The sequence below is a fragment of the Amblyraja radiata genome, chromosome 1 (genome assembly GCF_010909765.2).
Source record: "Amblyraja radiata isolate CabotCenter1 chromosome 1, sAmbRad1.1.pri, whole genome shotgun sequence".
NCBI lineage: Eukaryota > Metazoa > Chordata > Chondrichthyes > Rajiformes > Rajidae > Amblyraja > Amblyraja radiata.
The window spans coordinates 19191272-19214117 of NC_045956.1; the positions used below are offsets into that span (position 1 = coordinate 19191272).

At 42.7% G+C, this 22846-nt stretch overlaps 1 protein-coding gene across 1 annotated transcript in view; it reads right to left on the reverse strand.

The window, feature by feature from the left end:
* The window catches only part of LOC116977448 (rap guanine nucleotide exchange factor 6-like), a 220081-nt gene extending 200252 nt beyond the window's left edge, over nucleotides 1-19829 (reverse strand). Inside the window, exon 1 of the mRNA XM_033028304.1 lies at nucleotides 18883-19829. Within this exon, the coding sequence (XP_032884195.1) occupies nucleotides 18883-18951 (69 nt within the window). The 5' untranslated portion in view covers nucleotides 18952-19829. The remainder of the gene's footprint in view (nucleotides 1-18882) is intronic.
* Nucleotides 19830-22846: the final 3017 nt, after the last annotated feature.

A 22846-nucleotide genomic window follows, 5' to 3' on the forward strand; every position in this document is an offset into this window, starting at 1 on the left:
AAGTGATTGCCCACCAGTCTCAAAAGCCGCTGTGTCTCCCTGTCCCTGGGATAGCAGGGGGCGATCAAACAGCACAATACCCCCCTCCCCCTCCAACTCCAGAGGAATCCGCTCCCCGATGGGCCGCTACGGCGACAAGTGGCAGTTCGCCCACAGCCCGAGCTGCGCCACCCCAAGAACAAGACGTACTTTGCACACCATCAGCTTCTGCACCTTCTGCGTGTTCCTCTGGAGTTGGAGCGGGGCTGGGCTGGAGTTGCTGATCTGGGATCTCCATGCTTGCAGTGGGACTGGGGGTCGGTGTCCTGATGAGGGGGCGCAGCTCGGGCTGTGGGCGAACTGCCACTTGTCGCCGTAGCGGCCCATCGGGGAGCGGCTTCTGGTGGTCCTGACGTCTCCGGCCAGTTTGCAGTTTTCTTCTGGAGTTGGAACGGGGCTGGGCTGCTGCTGGCTGTGGGTCTCTGGGATCTCCGTGCTTGCAGTGGGCCTGGGGGTCGGTGTCCCGTTGGTCCTGACGTCTCCGGTGACTGGCACTGACCTGCTGGCATCACCGACGTGAAGACAGTGCAAAGCCCCCGCGCCGGTGCAATGGGCAGGGAGCTGGAGAGGGGAGGGGAGGGGTCACACACATGGCCGGGAAGCAGAGGGGTGTAGGTGGGGTGAAACTGAAGGGAGCGACAATCTGCTGCTGCCTGCCCGCTGAGTTAAAAAGTTCCCACGCAAGACTCACGATACACTGTGTATCGTGAGTCTACCGTGGGAACTTTTTAACTCAGCGGGCAGGCAGCAGCAGATTGTCAATTATTAACCCTCCCGTGCAATATACCCTCACCTTCTCTTTTATGAATGGGGATTTAGTTCCCCTTTCTTCGAGGACCGACCGGAGGTTCCGCTGTCACCTCTGCGGGCCACCCTCGGTGAACGTCTTCAAGGACCTTTCTTCAAGGACCGAAAAAATGTCCGCTATTCGGATCTTTTCGTTATTTGGATCTTCGGATAAAAGGTTGTGCACCTGTATTTAATTCTAGGATTTAATGTTTTAGCTAAATCAGAGAAGAGTAGCCCCTCTTTGGATACAAGATTAAAAAATAACTTTAAAGTTTCTTGAAATTCCCATTTCCTCTTTGAGTCTCTCCGGCAATCATACTTCCTGTTTACAATTGCTAACCTCATCCTGCACTTTGGCTTCAACCCATTTGCAACTTCCTGCACCCAAAAGTAAAGCTATTTCAACTTATTTTTGGTTGATTTAAGAGGATGTTACTAAAATAGACCATAAAAGATGTACAACAAAGAAGATTAAAAAAAGATATCCAGCATCTAATTGCACAATTAAGTTTGTGTTTTTTTGTAAATCAAAACTCGATTTAAAATTAATTGTGCAAAAATATCTCACATGGGAGTCTCGGTGTGCTGATGCAGGTGACTGTTCTGACAAACAACAATCAGATTTCTGTAATGAAACTGAATTCATTGCATATGCGTGCAGTGCAATGGAATGTAAAAGTACATTTTTTAAATTCAAGACATACTTCCACCCATGTCTAACCTGAAAGGTTCAATATGTGTCACACCCAAAGACCTAATCGAGCTGAACTGCACAATTTCCAAAGATTTTGCAAATAGCAATAACCAAACAGTGCCAAGCATACATTATAATTATATGTACCCAAAATACTTTTATGGGATTTTGCACGGGAACTTTCCTGTGATCTAAAATTGATCTTGGAATAGCAGTCTCCATGGGTGATCTGTGACTCATACAATGCCATTCTCCATTTCCCTAATCAGATTACTGAGCCATGCAGAGCATATTTGTGGATGAGTACATTATTTCATACAACATCAAGCAAAATGAAATGAGGGTAAAATGTGATTATGGCAGAAGAAAGAAAATAGATGTAAAGACTTAGGATGCCTGACAGACATTGCCTTATATTTATGTGTCCCTTTGCACTCAGGTCACGTCAAAATGAGCAACCATTAAAGTTTGTATTTATAAAGACTTGCCAATGAAGACAAATTGTTAATTTGTGCACAGCAAGCATTCCAAACAACAAGATCACCATGACCATGTGATCGGATTATCATTTTAACTGATTTTGACGGAGGGAATCTGGGTAGGAAGAGGCAAGTGTGAGAGTAACGGAGAACTAACGGGATGAGGTCTCCAGTCCTGCCCAAAAAGCAAAGAAGCAAGAGGGGGAGGAGGAACAGGCCAAATACAAATAGATACAAAAAAAGGAAAGCAACAGGCAGACACAGACGAGTAATGATAGATGATAAAAAAACGTTTAACAAAGACAGAGTGGGGGACAGAGAGAGGGGGAAAAGGGATAGATCCAAATAGTAAGTGGCAGATGGAACCTTGCACATGTACCAAATCGGCAGCCTTGACTGTTCTAAAAAAAACAAAATCATGCCATGTACAAATTTAATTTACTTTCCAAACAATTAAATGAATTATAACTCAGGATGATCTATGATGCAGTTACTCTCAGGCTTTCTTGGAAAGCTTCACTGTAGGAAATATTTACAGATCATAACATATATGAAGAATTGTTGGGAAATGAAATCTTTCTGTTGACTTTCATGTACATTCAGTGGTGCTCAGTTTTTTTCATGAACTCTCAAACATACTTGGAAGTCCAAAATAAGTAGAAGTTCAGATACAAGCACATCAGAACTCTTATTATGCTGGTCACCACTGTGGGACCAGAAGCTGACATTTTTGCCAATGCTGAAATGTTGTGAAAATTAAATAGAGAAATTATAAATAATGATGAATAATAATGAGAAAAAATGATGAATAGAGAAATAGAATATAGAAATAGAGAAATCTTGACAAGAACAAAACAAAATACCACGATAGTGAAGCTTTTTCTTGACCATCAGCCTTTTCTTTTTGAAATTAACATGCATTTTAATCATTTATCTACAACTATCCACAATTTGTTGTTTATGAGATTGTGCTATGCACTAATTGATTTTACAAAGAACAAATATGACCGCAAGGCAACGATGGCCCCAAAACAGTTCTAAGATCATCCAAGATCATCCTGAAAATCATAAAGACCAGGACAATCCTTCTTCTGATATGATAGAATTTGTGAAAACCAAACTTTCTTTCTTGCCACACCTATACCAGCCAGCTAAGGCCATGCCAGGATTCCATTCATGCTGTACATTGAAACTATAGACAGAACTATGTGAGTTCAGAAAAAAATGGATCAGATTAAAGTTTTGCACACTTAGTCCATCTAGTCTTGAGTAATGGTAGAAAATTAACAGCTAACAGATGATAGAAACAAGAACAATTCAGTATTAACAATGTAGGAACTCAACAAAAGTACCAAATCCAAGGCTAAGTGTGTCCAGCAAGCTTCAACCATAAATGCACAATGTACAATCAAACTCTTGCTGAGATTGATTGCAAGTCAAATATTACAAGTATCCATCATTACCAAAGTTATTCTTCAGCCAATCTGACACATTCCCCATCACCTTAAAGCACATACACCAATAACAACACAAATCCTGACAAATACAGTTACTTTAGCACAGACTGGACTTGGTGCATTTCTAGCCACGCTGTGCTGGCATTGGGCAACTCGCATGAGGGAAACCTGCTCAGGTGTAACCTGTCCTCAAAAAAGAAGACAAGTACAATAAGTCTAGTTTTCTTCTCTTTGGTATACTCTCAAAGAAACAAGTGTGTTATTGTCATGTGCCCCAGACAGAGCAATGAAATTCTTATTTGTAGCAGTACAACAGAATATGTAAACATAGTAGACACAAAATGCCGGAGTAAGTCAGCGGGACAGGCAGCATCTCTGGAGAGAAGGAATGGGTGACGTTTTTGTAGATGATATGTGCATGCACCTTTAACATAGTGACCTCACCACTACTAACCACTCCCCATATCACAAGTATAATTACAACCTCCCCACCCACTGATCTCTCTCTAGTTCCCGTGACAGACCACGTACAGCTAGTGCAGTAATGTATGTACAGTATGAATAAACTGAAGTAAAGACACAGAGTGTTGATGACCATCTTTACATGGTGTCAGAAGTGGGATTCGAACCCACGCCTCCATTTGGAGATGGCGAGATGCGAACCCTGTCGGGACGTGTTGTCAAGCCGCCCGTCCGCTATGGCGAAGGAGACCAGGCCCAGGTCTTGGCACGCTCGGATGCCCAACAGGGTGATGCAGTCATTATCTAGCAGGTAAAAAGTGAGGGGCCGAGAGGCCTTCAGTATCTTGCAGTGCAGGGTAGCCCTCCCCACAGGAACGAGCATGCCTCCCCCGTAGGCATGCAAAAGGGAGCGATCAGGAGTAACTTGCTCATTAGTTCTTATCTTCCTGAAGAGGCTTGTTGACATTACATTTGAAAACGCCCCTGTGTCTATTCTTGCGGTGAAGGTCGAGTCATTCACAGTAACACGAACCGAAGAGTCCGTTTTCAGAGCAGGTGCATCCAACAGTGAAATTATGCTGGTCTCCCCCTGGGAGAAACTCGAGTTAGACATAGGGAGTTCGTCAGGCTGGTACTGGGAACCAAGTGCGCTATCAGCTTGTACCAAATTGTTTAACAAGCTCCACCTGCAACAGCCTCGCTCCCCACCAGCAACGACAGCCGCTTCTGCAGCAGCCTGCTCCCGAACTGCCCTGGATGGCGGTTGCCACTGACATTTTCGAGTGGCGTGGCAAGCACTTCCTGGTCCTTGTCGACTCTTACTCCAGCTGGTTCGAGGTTGACCAGCTGCATTCCCTCACGTCTTCGGCCATTATCAGGAAGCTGCGCCGCCACTTCGCTACCTTCGGCTCCCCGGCCAGCCTACAATCGGACAATGGCAGCCAGTTCACGAGCGCCGAGTTTCGGGATTTCGCTGCCAGCTGGAATTTCCGTTACTTCACCAGCAGCCCGGAGTAGCCGCAGAGCAACGGCCTGGCAGAGCGCGCAGTCCGCAGTGCTAAGGACTTGCTGGAACATTGTCGATTGTCTCACTCTGACTTTTACCTGGCCCTCCTTAACCTTCGCAATATCTCCCGCGACCCTGCCATGGGCTCCCCGGCACAGCGGCTCATGTCTCGAACCACACGGCCACTGATCCCGGTTACCCAGCGCTCCCTCGTACCCTTCGTCCTCAAGCCCGCTGCTGTCCAGGAGCGCATTGCCCTTAAGCACGAGATCCAGAAGCGCTCCCATGATAGGTCCTGCCGTCCCCTCCCACGTCTATTCCCCGGTCAAGTCGTCCGGATGCAGTCCCCCTCTGGCCACTCCAGGCTCGCCACCGTCATCGGCACCGCGGACTCGCCGCGTTCCTATCTGGTCGACTATGACGGCACCGTTTACCGCCGGTCCCGCCAGCACCTGCGGCTCGTCAACGAGCCTCCACCACCGCCTGCTGACCCTTATGCTCCTCCGCTGCAGTCTTCCACACCGCCCGCCGCTCCCCGCATGCCTCGGACCCTGCCTTCTCAGCTCTATCAGCCTAAGTCTCCTCCGGCTCATCCTCCCTCGCCTGCCCGTCTGCCCGCTGCTGCACCTGTTTCCCCTCCTCCTTCTCCGTCTTCTCCCTCTCCTCCCGGGTCCCCCGTCCCGGTTCGGTCTCCTGCCCCCGCGCCGGCTCCTCTTTCTCCTGCAGGGAGGGGAGATGGCGAGATGCGTACCCGGTCGGGACGTGTTGTCAAGCCGCCCGTCCGCTATGGCGACTTTGCGTAACTGTTCGTAGCGCATGAGACGTGGTCGCCCTGTCACTACCTTGTTGCCTTTTGTTTCTAAGGGGAAGGATGTAGATGATATGTGCATGCACCTTTAACATAGTGACCTCACCACTACTAACCACTCCCCATATCACAAGTATAATTACAATCTCCCCACCCACTGATCTCTCTCTAGTTCCCGTGACAGACCACGTACAGCTAGTGCAGTAATGTATGTACAGTATGAATAAACTGAAGTAAAGACACAGAGTGTTGATGACTCCTCTTTACAGTTTTGTTTCGAGACCCTTCTTCAGACTGATGTCAGGGGAGTGGGCGGTAACTCTCGTTCGAGAGGAGAACTTCTTCAAAGTAGACATATGGTGAGCGTATGGGTGGGCAGTGGGCGGTGCGACTCTCGTCAGCAGCGGCCTCTGCAGTCCGTCTGCGTTTTTATTATTTTATGTCTATGTTTTTATGTAGTTTTTGTTACTTTTTGTTGGGGTATGTGTGTGGGGGGGTGGGGGTGGGGTGGGAGGGAGGGGGTAACTTTTAAATCTCTCCCTGCACGGGAGAACCGACCTATTCTTTGTCGGGTCTCCGTTGTCGTTGGGGCTGCAACGAGGAGCGGCCTCCAACAGGAAGACCGGGGCCTCTGGTGCCGACTACTCACCTCACCGTCGCGGAGCTGGCCGAGTCCAGAGCAGGTGGAGCGGTGGTGGACGCTGCTGCGGCCCGACCTCCGGAGATTCGGAGGCTGCAACTGCGGGTCTGGCGGACCGCGGCACCGGGAGCCCGCGGGTCCCTGGAGGGAGACCGCTTTTCAGGGCTCCCGCAACGGCGACTTCTCCCGCCCGAGTTGCGGGGTTGAAGAGCTCCTGGAGCGGGGCCTTACATCATCGCCCCGCGCGGCTTGGAATGGCCGCGGGACTCTGCGAGCGCACGCCGGGGGCTCTAACACCAAGAACCCGGTGTGCGACCTTGCATCACCCGGCGTGGCTTTAATGGCCGCGGGACAATTCGCCATCGCCCGCCGGGGGCTTTGACTTTGACTCTGACATCGGGGGGGAGAGTGCAGTGGAGAGATAAGTTTTTTTGGCCTTCCATCACAGCAATGTGATGGATGTTTATGTAAATTATGTTGTGTCTTGGGTCTATTTGTTTGTAATGTATGGCTGCAGAAACGTAATTTCGTTTGGACCTCAAGGGGTCCAAATGACAAATAAATTGTATCGTATCGTATCGTATACCTTGAGGTTTCGCAGCAGAGCAGACAAAATGTGTAAGAAAGAACTATAGTCTGTAAACAATTATATATATATATATAATATATATATATTATATATAAATATTATATATAAATTATATAATATAATATATTTATATTATAATTATATTTTGCACACATATCACGATGCCACGGTCTCAGCAGATTGGCATCATATTTTTAGGTACGCCCACTGCTGCACCCAACAACAAAAACTGGCTGAGAAACTTGCATGTTTTGATTGCAACATCTTCCAAAATAAGCAGCACCACATCAATTAACTCAAACCTTTTTCACAGCCATGGCCTTTACCCCTGGCCTTTAACCCAATGGCCTTTACCGCTCAGAAGACCAAAGGCAACAGTCACATAGGAACAGCACAAGCTGCAAGTTCTCATTCAAGTCACACAACATTCCATACTAACACTGCATAATTTACAGTTCAAAATACTGGAAACCCTGACCTGATGATACTTATTCATGAGGTAATACTTAATTCTCATTTCTAGTTTGAAAGACACATGAAATAGCATACTATCACTGAATGATGATTGCATTAGGGATATTGACACAAAAACCATAGGTAATGGGACAAGGGCTTCAAGAGAGTGAAGGGATTAAATATTTTCTTTTCCTACAAACAACACAAGTCCAAGTTCAATCAGGCAGGCTGATCTGGAATCATTATCCATAGTTGTGAAAACATCAGAAAATACTTTATTTTACGCCAGGAAGCATCCATACTAAATTTTAAGAAAAGCTGATCCACATGTCTGTCTATACAAACGTAATGCCTTATGCAAAAACTGATCATTAAATTTCATCCAATTCCGTTTTTGTGCGCTTCAAAGCATGCTACCTCTGTACGAGCATTATGGGTCTGTCCCACTTGGGCAATTTTTCAGCGAACTGCCGGTAACTGTCAAGTTGCCGGCAGTCGCCTGAAAAAACGGGAACTGGAACGGCGACTGTCAGAGTGGAACACACACAAACACATCCCAAAGGCAGGGGCCAGGCAAGCGAGGGGTGCGCTGTCTGAAATTCACACGGTGCAAAGCCAAGGTGATACAGACACACACCGCGATGAACAGGAAAGTTGGCGCTGTAATTAAGACGGCTAGCAGAGTGTACTGTAAGTCCTTTAAAAGAGGAGGGGGAGAGAGAGGGAGAAGGGGGGAGACGCAGGGAGAAGGAGTGGAGACAACTTTTAAGAAACGAGACAACAAGCCAGAGATACACGGCTGTGAAACTCGGCGGACATTTAACATTATCGGTCGGTTATCCTTGGTTCTGAAAACTACTGCTTACGTTTTTTCCCCCCAAATGAGCCAATGAAATTCACTGGTCAGCACCGGCTACAACCAACGAGAACCTAAGAGAACCTTTGACCTCCTGGAAACCAATAGGACCTCCTTGTGATCCTACCCACGGCACGAGAATTCTCGCTACTTTCCATGGCGGCTACATTCTAGTCGCCGCTAATTTTTCAACATGTTGAAACATTCTTGGCGACCTTAATGAAGCCGTAACTAGTTCCCAGAATGTGGGAACTTCTCTCGACCATGAAGGCGACTCCCCGGCAAGCACCCGTGAACATGTGTTGACCATGCGGCGACTGCATAGCATCCTGCAGTCGCCAAAAAAGTCGCCTAAGTGGGACAAGCGCATAAGATTCCAAAAGTTTCCCATCTATTTTTTTTATAATACAAGGACAAGTAGTCCAAACAGAATATCTGCGAATACTGCTACTTTACTACACTGCAACTGTGGAATTTCACATCATCTAGATATACTATAAAAATATATCCTTGTATATGGAATATACTGTGCACATCTAAAGCAATTTGAGGTTTCAAACTCTGAAGGGATGAAAGTATGTTAAATGGTTTTACAAGAGAAATTTATGTCAAATAAACTGATGGTCATTAAAGTACTAAACAGAATCCACATTCAAATACAAAATTGCTTTAATGCAACAACCCACTAATCTTGATTTTTATATGAGCTAGATGTTCAATTTCTTGTAATTAAATCTTCCATCCTTTACCTTGATCAAAACATCGGTCAATTATGTTAGACCAATTATTTGTAGTAAACTCGGCAACGGTTACTCAGATTCACAGAATCAAAACACATTATTTGATCAAATCAGTCTATGCTAGTATGCAAGTCTCCATTGTGCACTTGTCATCTAAATCTTTCAGCAAAGCCTCTCAATCCCTTCTTCCTCATAGCTTCCTCTTAAATGCCATTCACCTCAAATACACCCCAGAGTAAGAAGTTACAAATTTTCACCAGGATTCAAATTAAAAACATTTCTTCCAGTTCCCTGTTGGATTTCTCAGTGACTACCTAATATTGATGGCTTGTAGTTACACGTTCCCCCTCTCTGTACCCACTCTATCAAAAACCCTCATGACTTTAAATCTCTAAACCGGTGAGAGAAAAAGTGGCCAGTCTGTTCAATTTTTTAATATCATTTTTTGTAAGTCTTCTCTATGGCCTCTCCATTGCCTCCAGGTCATTCAATAACATGCCAACGAGAAATGAATGCAATATTCTCTGTGATCTAACCAAAGCTCAAAGACATTTGGCATAATCTCCTTACTTTTCAAATTCTATTCCTCTTGAAATAAACCCTAGTACTTGGCTTGATTTCTTTCTGACTTTGCTAAGTCGTACTACCTCAACTCGATTCACACCATCCAACTAATGTGATCTCTCTATTCATTCAACAAAAAAGGTTTTATTTATCTCAGAACTTCACCTGCAGATTGTTAGCAAATTCTATTAGTTTACAAAACTCCTGCATTTATAACAATTGTCCTAATTATTTGATATCTGCTCCAATTTGGTACCTACCACAAATTTAGATATTGTGGTTTTGATTGTCTATCCATGTTGTTTTTGGCTTCATTATAAATGCTTCCTTTTTCTTGTCTACGTACTGTGACTGCACTTCTCGTTTTTCCTTTCCTAAATATATTATACCCTGCAATGTTTAATTACAGTAGTGAGTTTTCTGTAGCTCTCAGTAATCCTATATTTGTCCAATTTATTTAAACTGCTAGCTACCTACTTGCATACAAATATTGCCAATTCTTTTTTTTCTTTTATTGCATATTTCAACACATCTGGACAATCTTCAGTTGACAGGCAGTTCATTATGCAGAGTGCATACAATTTATCTCATCCTAAATGTGTATAACAAATATCTGCTATGATTTTCCGACTGATAATATATAAATTTATGAACAACAGATTGTGAGAATGTCTGCTGAGAACTGATCCTGATCTTTCTTTTTAAAAAAACGTTAATTAAACTATCTTAAATCATTTGTTGTCCATGTCTTTTTAGCTCATTTTGCAATTAAGGGAGAACATGGGCACAGAGGAACATATCCATTTTGCACGAATTCCACTATCATCAAACATTGTGATGTTAGCAGTAACACAACACATAAATAAAAAGATACTAAGTGCTGGAGTAACTCAGCGGGTCAGGCAGCATCTCTGGAGAACATGCATATGTGACGTTTTGGGTCGGAACCCAACTTCAGACTGGTTGTGAGGAAGAAGGGGAGGAAACTGGAAGTGAGGGGCAGGACAAAGCCTGGCAGGAACTTGGGCGTGCTGGTGCAGGATTCATAAAACGTTAATTTTAAATTTTACATTTTAATTGTGCTTTTGTGTGTTTTGTTTCCATTGTACCGCTGCTGGCAAATTCATTTCACTTGCACTTTATGTGCAAGTGACGAATAAAACTGATATTGATGTTGATTGAAGGCACTGAGGTCATAGCCTCAGAATTAATGGATGTTCCTTTAGGAAGAAAATGAGGAGGAATTTTGTTAGTCAGAGGGTGGTGAATCTGTGGAATTCTTTGCCACAGAATGTTGTGGAGGCCAAGTCAATTGATATTTTTTAAAGCAAATATAGATAGATTCATGATCAGTATGTGTGTCAGTAGCTATGGGAAGAAGGCAGGAGATTGGGGTTGAGGGGGAGAGATAGATCAACCATGATTGAATAGCGGTGTAGACTTAAATGGCCGAATGGCCTCATTCTGCTCCTCTCACTAATAAACGTGAATATAAACAAGGGAAAGTTTTGATAGGCAGATGGTTGGGAAAAGGCCAAATATGAAAGAATAGGGTGTGAGGCAAAAGGTTTAAAGAGTTGTAAATTGTGAACCTAGAATTGGGGGGGGGGGGGGGGTTGGGGGTTACGGAGGAATATTGTAGTTGCCCAAAATTGGACAATTCAATGTTCATCCCATTGGGTTGCAAGCTACCCAGGCGGAATACGAGATGCTGTTCCTCCAGTTTGCGTGTAGCCTCACCCTGTCAATGGAGGAGGCTAACAACAGAAAGGCCAGTCTGGGAACAGGAAAAGGAGTTAAAATAGCTAGCTACCAGGAGATCCAGAAGCCCTCGGCAGACCAAGCGCAAGTGTGCAGCGAAATGGTCGCCAATTCTACGCTTGGTCTTGCCGATGTACAGGAGGCCACGTCGGGAACACTGGATATAGTAGATGAGGTTAAAGAAGGTACACGTGAACCTCTGCCTCACCTGGAAGGACTACTGGGGTGCCTGGATGGAAGTGGGAGAGGAGGTATAGGGACAGGTATTATAGCTCCTGTGGTTGAAGGGGAAAGTACCTGGGGAGGGGGTGGTTTGGGTGGGAGAGGATGAGTGAACCAAGGAGTTGCAGAAGGACCGGTCTCTGTGGAAGATGGAAAGGGGTGGGTATGGGAAGAAGTGACTGCTGGTGGGAAATGTCAAAGGACGATGTGTTGGATGAGGAAGCTTGTGAGTGAAGGGGAGGACTAGGGGAAGACTCTTTGTTCTGTCTGAAGGGAGGGGAAACAGGAGAAGAACTATGGGACACAGAGGAGAAGCAGGTGAGGGATCCGACAGCAGGGGGGGTGAGGGTGTACCACGTTTACACAGACATCCTGGAATAGAAAGCCTCATCCTGGGAGCAGATGCAGCAGACACAGCGACAGAGAAATTGAGATCAGGGGGTAGCATTTTTGCAAGAGGCAGAGTGGGAAGAAGTGTTGTCCAAATAACTGTGGGAGTCAGTAGGTTTCCAACAATTTGATATTATCTGTCCCCTTTGATGGAGACAGAGATCAAGAAAGGGGAGAGAGGTGTAAGAGATAGTCCATGGAAATTTGAAGGAAGGGTGGAAGTTAGTGATGAGCTTAATGAAATCAACGAGTTCTAGATGGACGCAGGAGGCACACCGATGCAGTTATCAATATAGCAGAGAAAGAGTTGGGAGATGGTGCCAGTGTTCGGTTGGAGCAAGAATTGCTGGATGTAACTGACGAAACGACATGCAAAGCCGGGGCCTAAGTAAGTGCCCATGTCTACACCTTGAACTTGAGAGGAATCTATAGAGATGTTTTTAAGGGCGAGTACACCTGGCGGAAGAGGTTTGTAGAGGGAAATTGTACACAACACCTTTTAATACCTTAATATGTATCTACATGATTTACCATCAAATGATTAGATCAACAAATATCAATCCACTCTTCCCTGCTTGTAGTCAAATATGAAACCTACAGATTTATTGACATCTTCAAAGCGTCATGAATGTTTGATTGTTCAATGACTGCATTCAACCCCAAATATCTACAATGAGCTGAGGCTGTGCGGAAAGAAAGCTTTCTTGCAACAAATGAGATCTGGGTCAAAATTTATGACCCCATTAATTTCTAAGCGAATTATACGGCACAGCAAAGAAAAATAATTTTTGATGTAATGTTTTAAAGAAATAAATATTAAGCAGCAGAAAAAAGAAAAAGAATACATTTATCTAATTGTTACTAGTTTCTAAATGCCTCTGGTTGTGTCTCGGTTTTAACAACCAACAAAGCTGAGTTAAAGTTTTGGCAGCTATCAAAGCTTCCAGTGCATTTCAGAGGCAGAGATTCTTTTGTGCACTCTTGGAGATCTGTAATTACTGAGATCAAACCAGCGAAGAGCAAGGGGTATGTCTAGCCAGTGAGGGCTATCACTGAATCTGGAGCAGATAAATAAGGACACTGGATGATCATGGACAGAGATGGTGGGTACTAAGCTCACATCAACATGATCTGGCCAGTGATCTCTGTGTATCATCACAACAGGTGAAAATGAAACTCCTAATCCTTTGTTGCTACTAAATGATTGAAGTAGTTTTGTTGAACATTTGGATTAAGTCTTAAAAACCAATATTTGCAGCATACCAATGATTTATTCTTTTTTCCTCCCAGCCTACACTACAGGTTTTCCCCAGCTTACAAACATCCGACTCATGTACGGTATTCACAGATGTACAAGCATTTGGAAGACTGGCACAGTGGATTTGCCCACTGTTGTGAGGCTGCAGGCATCATCTGCTGTGCGGCAATTCGGTTTTTAGCCACATTTCCAACCTGCAAAGTATTTGGATTATGAACGATTTTAAGGAACAAAATCCTGTCCCATCTTGTGGGGGACATGTTTCTAATATTGTTGAAATCAGCCCTCTATGCTCTTTTCAACAATGATTGATAAATCAGTACGAGAAGAAAATGGGCAATAATTGTCAAGGGAAGTATGTCCCAATCCAATTCGAATGACATAGTTCTAAATTCATCCAGGGATATCAGTGGGAATATTCTTTACATGCAATGCATTATCAAATTTGCCAATTTACTGTGTATAACAGAAAGAGCTAATTATCCTGAGGCTATGCTGCATGCGAACCTGTTTTGGTCTTTTTACCAAATATGCAAGGTGGGCAGTTAATCTTATCGTGACAGATTTTACTTTGCATCTGTTCCCGATTGTGTAAATCACTAATCCTGGCCAACAGCCACTATCAGGAATGACGCCTGGCTGTCATGTGTTCTACCCTCTTTTTCTTGCATACAGAACATGTTTTGTGCTTCAAATTCACTATCACTTTATTAAACCTCCTTTTCTTTCATCAAGATTGATAAAATTAACACAGAAGCTTTAATAACTTTGAATATATACGTCCTTAAACATACTCACACATCTTGAATTTACACATTCTTTTAATTAGGACCTACTGGCCAAAACATCATCCTTAAAGTCTGAAGAAGGGTTTCGGCCCGAAACGTCGCCTATTTCCTTCGCTCCATAGATGCTGCTGCACCCGCTGAGTTTCCCCAGCAATTTTGTGTACCATCCTTAAATTACATCTGTGATTCCTCAAGACCGTTTCAAAATATCATAAAGCAAATTCATTTAATTTTAAAATAAGGTTGTTTATGTTATCACCATGGCAGAACAGTTTGATATCTCCACCATAAAGGAAAATAACCAATTGCAAGGAAGTTGCATCTGGTGCACCCTTCTGACAAAAAAAAGAACGAGACCTAATTTATAGCTGCCATGTATTAATTTTGTAATTTAAAAATTAATTAAGTCTTACACAAATAATTATTTAACGACCTCTGGGGCTGTCTGTTTGGGGACCAAGATCAAATATCTATAATGAGATTCTACCCAAGTACATATGTGAAACATAATCACTTTAACTCGTATTCATATAACTGTCAAATGGCTGATAATATTAATGCTTAAAGTTTGAAGAGTAGAGCTGCTTTGACAAACACAGTCGTTGCTCCTGTACTGAACCACAGTAACGCAATGACAATGCAATTAAGATCATGGTGGTGATTTCTGTTGCTCAAGAGATTTGCTTTTTATATGTACACAATGCAGTTGAAACATATAACTTAAAAAACATAATTTAAAGAAGCAACAGAACATTATAAAAACCAACAAGTGGTTATTTTACCAAGTCGGTTTACAGTCTTACTTCGCTTCCTAACGAATACCACATACAATTTCTTATTGTTGTGCCAACATAAAAATTAAAAGCAAAATTTTTTAATGGCCATTCAATCTGAATATACTTTGATTTTACATGTATTATACAGTTATCCTTAATAATATCACTCCAATGAGAGAAATCAATTTAATTTGTTTCTTCAAAATTCTAATGAATTTATGGTTTCATTCTTGGTGCATGACTAGCATTGTTTGCCTTTAAATCCCTCTTCAAAAATCAATTGTGATTTGGAACATTTCTATAGTCGAAATTAGCTTCAAAAACCCCAAGGGAAAAATAATGGAGGAGATATTTGAACGCAGATAATTCAAAACACAATACAACTTTGATTGAATGATAAACAGATTACATTTGCTATACATTGTTGAATTTACTAAAATGATAGAATGTTTTACTTTAGTTCAGAACATCAACTAAATGCTGATGCATTGACATAGTTTCCCTTTAGATTATGTTTCTTCAAACATATACATAACATACTTCAACTAACAAGGCAACAACAAAAATAATTCCTATTAATATGATTGTCTTCCATCGAAGACAATTTGAAATCAATAAGAAAGTTCATTAAACAGCGGACTAATGCACAATCTTCACAAATAACCTTGTAGAGCATTAATAAGCAGTAAGGGCAACAAGAGTATAACGATCATTCCATGTGTGTATGTACATTTAATTAGAAATTATTTCAAATCAAATAAATAATGGACTGATATGCCAAGATGACTTTTGTGCTTTAAACAGGCTTTTATATTCTTTGAAAATTGTCCCAAGTGATACTGAATGTTTAAGAATGTGTAACACATTCAATAGCCCCAATGATGAAACTAGTGGAATGGAAACTCACTGGATGTCAAAGCAATTCACAGGATCCCTTAGGCTGTCAGCATTGAAACACACCTATAATGAACAGGCCACCAGTAGAAGTCTGTGCTATGGGCATTCCACAAGAAACAGTATGCACCTGTGCAGGCAGCCAGCCAACTGTTTTACGGCAATGGAATAGTTACTGATTACTGGAATAAACGCCCCATCAACATTCCCCTCTCAGGCCTTCCTGTTGCACTGTCCTTCCAAGTCCCTTAAAAATTCCTCTTCCTCAAGCTTCCACCAAGCTCCTCCGCCCAACACCTAAGAGTACAGGGTGATGTCGCCCCATGACAGCATTGGGGACAATAATTGGGAAAATTCATGGTCTAACAATAGAAAGTAATCCGAGATCCAACAATAGAAGGTGGATAGTCAGCGATCTAGCAATGGGAGGAGAAACAGGTCCATGTTCCAAAAGCAGTACGATGCCTCATAGTCCACAAAAGGGGCAAGTAACTAGGTAACTAGGTAACTAGGATAGCTGGTTGAGTGGGAAGAGTTCAGATGTATTTTGTCAAGGGCAATGTGGCCACTTAAAATATGTTGTTACATTTTTCACACGTCAAAGGGTACATTTCAAAGCAACCTCTCCATTATCACACACAACTTAGGTTAAAAAAAAGTGGTGAATGTAATTATGTCTTTAATGGAAGCTATATTTCTGCTAAATTCTAGCTCAATGGCAATATTTATTGATTCAATGATAGCAGTTCATTTGATTAAGAACTTTTTGCAATGTATAACTTGTTAAAATAGCATCCCAGAGACATCTTTGAAACTGCTGGACAAGCAAATTTTTCATCGGATCCCCGTGATCAATAAACCACCATTGAGAAATGAGGAACAATGGGATACAGGTTAGGCAAGCTTATGACCTATTTAATTATAAAGTGAATTTTAAAACTGGCTCCACCAAATTATGACTATTATTTTATCTATCATTTCTCTGGTGAAAAAGATAAATATTGCAAATCTCATAACAAGTGTACAAAATTATTTAAGGCTTCAATAGAGGCATGAAGTATTTAACACTGGTTTATGGTCACAAATTAAATTTATTGCCTTTCAATAGAATTGATATGTCAGCCTTATAACACCCAAATGGTATGTGTTATATTGTAAAATACATGAGGGAGCCGAAACTCACAGATACCTTCAACCTTTGGTTTGATTCATTTCAAATTAGTGATACAATATTTCAGATAGAGATAAGGCAGCAACAAAAATAAACCTTCAGAACATTTTCTGCATTTTATTAGCATTTAGTTTCATTCAGGATTAAGCAAAATTTTAATTTGTCATTCCACCATTTGTCATTTCCAAATTCAAATGTATTGATTTTCACCAGAAAGTAAACACATTTAGCTTTAAACATTATCCTGCCAAGAGATTTGTGGTCTGTAGAATGTTCCCGACTCCAAATATCACTTATCCATGTTTTCCAAATATGTTGCCTAACGTGCTACGTGACTCCAGGACTTTGTGTCTTTTTAAAAAATGAAAAACTCGTACATAACTGGTTGAAACAAAGTAAAGAAAAAACAAATCTAACATGTTTCAACATCAAAAAGAAAGCTCATCGACACCTCTACTTCCTTAGAAAATTGAGGAGATTCATTGTGTCAATAAATACTCTCTTGAACTTCTACAGGTGTATGGAAGAGAGCTAGTTGTATCAGGGCCTGGTTCAGCAACTCAAACGCTTAGATACAAAGGAGATTACAAAGTGGTGAACATCATGGTAGCCAGCATTATCAAGGATCCACACTACCCTGGCAGCGGTCTAATTTCACTCCTGCCATTGAGAAGAAGGTATCCGAGTCTAAAACTAATGTCCAGGTTCAGGAACAGCTTCTTCCCACCAACCATAAAGCTAATAGACAGTATGAACGGCAACTAAACTCCAAACTGCCTGGGTTGCACTAGCAGCTTTGGCCTTTGTGTTGTTTTTGCACTATTTTTTAAATTTATAAAACAGTTTTTGTTTATATTCTCTATTTGGACGCTGTGTTTACAAACCTGTGTTGTTGTTGCAAGTAAGAATTTCAATGTTCTGTTCCAGTTCCAACAATAAAACACTCTTGACTCCCTAAAAACTGATGTTATATACGGAAAACATCCCCAAAATGTGTAGTTAGTCAGTTCATTTGCCATTGTAAATTGCGCTGAAGTGGGCAGGCAAGTTTTGAAATCAAAGGGAAATAGATTAGAATACAGGGAGTATAAAAGACGGAAAGAGTGTCAATCTGCAACTGATGGTCACCATGGACTCGACTCGACGAAGGTCCTGTATCCGCACTATATCGCCATGACACTGTGACCGTTTGGTCAGATAATAAACCAACGTCCTCATTCCATCAGCAAAGAATGTGAGAAAGCATTGTCATTTTCACAGAATCAAGTCAAAATGTCACTAGTCACTAATACAAACGAAATTCATGGCACCAATAAAGACCAGCAATATTTTACTGGAAACCACTTAAGCTCCACCTCACAATAGGATGCCTAATGACATGGCTAAATACACTATCATAATACGCACCATTGAAAAGAATGTTGCAATGACAAATAAGAAGGCACTGATGCGCACATCCTCTAACATTCCGACTAACAACACAATCTCAACTCAACATCTGAAGAAGGGTTTCGGCCCGAAACGTTGCCTATTTCCTTCGCTCCATAGATGCTGCTGCACCCGCTGAGTTTCTCCAGCACTTTTGTCTACCCTCAACTTCCTGAATCTGCATTCATCACCGCAAGACTGATTTATTGGCATATGAAATTGGATCGTCCAGGGAAACATTAAACGCGCATAAAAATATGCAGACATTTTAGCACAGGTGGAACACTGCAGCACTTCAAAGTCTTTGCCGGCTAATACTGAGCAAAGACAAGGATCAAAGTGGCGTCTCTGGGAAACTATTTCCCTCGATCACAATCTCGGTTTATAAAACCTCGTACGGATAGAAACGCAATTACAAAATCAAAAATGCACCAGCTTTTATGGCTGCGAAGTGATTTATATTTTAAGTATGCAACCATTAGAAGAGTCACCAGAGCCGAGCGGCCCATCACTCTGGAAGTGAAATTCCTTTATCTAAACACGCCACACTATCTTCCCGATTGTATTTTATCTTCATCCCTTGTGATATTTTTTTATTTCCTCCCCCTTTTTTACCTGTTGCGTCCTTTCTGCTGGGTTCTTCATCACCGCCTGCCTGAAGCTGTTATCCACATAAGACGCCATGGTGTCGGTCGGGAGTTTCTTTGGGTGATCTGGGCCTCGCCTCGGCTGCCCGCTTCCCTGCGCCCCCCGGGCCGTCGGCTGGGCGGCGAGACGGTGGCGGTGGCGGTGGCGGTGGCGATGTCGGCGTCGCTGGCAGGCGAGCCGTCGGCTGGGCGGCGAGACAGTGGCGGTGGTGATGTCGGTGTTTAGTTGGTGTCGGCGTCCCTGGCAGGCGCGGCCTGTGCGCCGGCTCCGAGCCCGCGGCTCCGGGCCCCAACGGTCAATCCCGCTGGCTCAGCGCGAGCGCAAGAGGGTGGCCAACGGCCAACGGTCAACTGCCGCCTCGCTCCCTCTGTCAATGGGATCGGAACGTTGGCCCCGATGATCGAACCCGAGCCCTTCAACCTCCTCCTCCTGCTCCTGCTCAGCACAAAGCGCTGGAGCTCCGCACCACCAGCCTAGCCGTTCCGGCTCCCTGCCATCCTTCATAACCCATCCGGATTCCTTTCTTCACACCGAAAATGTTTTTTTTAAAAATCGCAAAAGAAAATAATTCCTCTCTTCACGGTCTTTACGGTACCGCGATTCTGGAATTACACTGCGAAACGCCACAGGAAGAATATACTTCAAGAAGAACATAAAATATCTTCAGATAAAAGGGGAGAACAATCCCATCTTAAACTAAGTGCTGTCAAATTCTTTCGTTGTTTCCTTCTCAGTCGGGGAAGAGCAACCTGAAACGGGCGCTTTGTTTCATCACGAGCCGAAGATCTTCAGGAGCCGGAGGAGGGGAAAATAAAAAACTCCTGGCAAAACTAAACTCCCTAAGAACGAACTCGCCCAGAAGCTCTCTACTGCCTCCCCATTTAGATCATCCAGGGAAAGAAAAAACGAGCTCATTTTCGTCTACCTCCTTGACACCCAGAGGGCAAAAAATGCAACGCATGCCATAGAGATGAGAGGATACACCACGGGATGCCATATTATGATAGATCAAAGGAAGACTGGTTAACTTTTCTGCACCATTAAACCGTCTTTTAAATTTATACTAAAAAATGCACATTATGCATTTCTATTTGTTAAAGTACTTATTAAATCACAAAGAAATATAATTGAGCCCACTGAGTCCATGTCAGCTCCAGGTAATATGCTCCTAACTGTCCTATACTCCCTCGTTTTCCTGTATCCCTAAAACATAATTCTTTCTCATGTACCAACCAACTACCCTTTATTCCTTTAATATTTATCTACATTAAGAATTTTTTTAAGGAAGGAGACAATTGCCAACAATGAGATAACTGCTGAAGGATCTCACTGATTGCTTCCGCGAGAAAGGTCATCACCAGAGGTCTCTATAATGACTTCCAGTAGACAAAGAAATTATTCAAGATTCACAATGCGATTCCTGCCAAGTCACAGAGGACATCATCTTCATTGTTTGACAACTCCCAGAAAAATGCAAATTACAGCTCTAGCCACCAAATGTGACTAAAGTCTAACTTCACTAAAGCTTCTCATTCAATCAATCAGGAGGGACCTAAGATTTGGCTGCCCAAATAAATTGGCCTCTCCCTCTTGCATTTGCCTTACAACAGTATTCAAGCCATGACACTAATGGTCCACAACAGAAACAACCTCAAATAACCCTGGTGTCAAACAAGGTTATTTCTTCGGTCCATCATTTTCTCAATCTTTTTTTATTTAATATGGCACCTCACCTCCAACAAACAATCTTCAGGAGTGGAGCAAAACTTCAGAACTAACATTCAACCTGGGGTATTCATACTACAGAACCAAGGTCACCCGAATGTCAGTAGTCAAGCAGCAGTATGGGTATGACATGTATTTGTGCACACTCAGTCACCCCATTCCAAGATTGTTTTGACTCATTCATGGGAGCATGTGGAAAGGTGTGCTTTACACTCAACCTCTGAAAAATCAAGATCTATCAATCTGACCTAAATGCACCACACTGCCCACCAGCAATGAAGGTTCACATAGACCATGGAAAAATTGGGGTACACCTCATGTCACGGGTGGGTTACACCTCATCTTTTACCAAATGCAGCCATCAGAGATGAAGTTCACTACACCTTCAATGTGCTAGCATAGTCTTTGACCAATGAGAGGGGTATTTGAAGACCAGGCAACAGTGATTGCTTCAATTGAGACCTGGATTGCCATCACCAGGCACTGGAAAATTGCAAACCGCTGTCTCCACAAAATCTTCCAAATTATCTGGAAGCCTAAATGAACCAAAGTTAGAATCCTCCCCATAACCAACATCTGCACTAATGAAACCCTAGTTATTCTGTTTGCTACATTGGGTTTGCCATGTTCCCTTCACCAGAATTCTGAAACAGACACCCTATTCCAAGCACTGTTATGGGAGTAAATTGTCAGTTGTACAGAGAAAAAGATTCAAGGTTATGCTCAAAGCTTCTCTGAAGAAGTGCTACATCCCAAAAGAAAATTAAAACTGCAGATGTTGGAAATCTGAAATTATGTCAGAAAATGCTAGAAATAGTCAGCAGGTCAAGCAGCAGATGTGGAAAAAGAAACAGTTAACATCTCAAGTCCGAGACCCTTCATCAGAACTTCACAAACACCCTCCTGCCCAACATATCAACCACAATTGGACCATGAGTGCAGCAGTGAGACACAGCAGGGATCAACAGCAGCAACCTGAAAAGATCCCGAGCTTTTTTTCATTTCACATCTCGTATGTGTATGTGACGAATAAACTTGACTTGACTTGAAAGTTGAGCATAATTATGGCCTTGAAAGCAGTTCATGCACACAATGTGAAGCTGTATTTGAAATCACAGGATTCTATATCACTGAGGGCAAAGAATGCCTTTGAGTAGTGTCCCTTTAAAGAGCAGGGCTTCAGGTAACATTTAGTTTCAAGTTCTAGAGATACAGCATGGAAACAGGCCCTTCTGCACACCGAGACTGTGCTGAGCAATGATCACCTGTACATTAATTCCATGTGATCAAATAGATGTACAGTCTGAAATAGATACGCAGTTTGAAAGAGCTGTTGGCTACTGAAGATGGAGTTAAGAAGAAATGTATCCACCCAAATGGGGATGATTATTTGGAATTCTCGACCTAAAGAATGCTCTTGGATTAAAGAGTAGTAGCTTATAAGGGAATGTTAGACTTGGATTGTTTTCTCCGGAGTGTCATAAGCTGAGGGGAGACCTTATCGAAGTATTTAAAATGATGAGAGGCAAAGATAGACTGTCACAATTTTTTTCCCACTGATTCCTGATCACCCAAGGATAGACATAAAAAGCTGGAGTAACTCAGCGGGTCAGACAGCATCTCAGGAGAAAAGGAATAGGTGACGTTTGGGTTCGAGACTCTTCGTGAATCTCAATCCATAATGTCACCTATTCTATTTCTCCAGAGATGCTGCCTGACCCGCTGAGTTACTCCAGCTTTTTGTGTTTATCTTCGGTTTAAAGCAGCATCTGTAATTCCTTCCTATACACGTGATCACCCAACCTTTTTTTCTAGCTCACCAACCTATTCTTGAAATTCTTTCTTTTCCTTGCCATCTCTGTGTCTCTGTTAATGATATGCATGTTCATGGAACCCCTGAATCCACAATCCAACTTCACATAGTGGACAATATTCTTCAAGGATAACCCAAATCCATCCCACCTTATAAGTAATTTCCGAGCAATATACTTTACCACCTGCTTGTCTGAAGACAACTCAGATTTGTCTGTTGTCACCACTCAGTCTTGCTTCTGTTGGCTTACTAAATCTACAGTGCTTTCCCCTGTGTAAAATCTTTGCACAAAACTGGCAAATCAATTACCACCAGTTGTGACAAAGGCTAAACTTGGGATTTAATAAAACAAAAGATCAAAATTCCTTACTCTGTGGTCATATACATTTACTT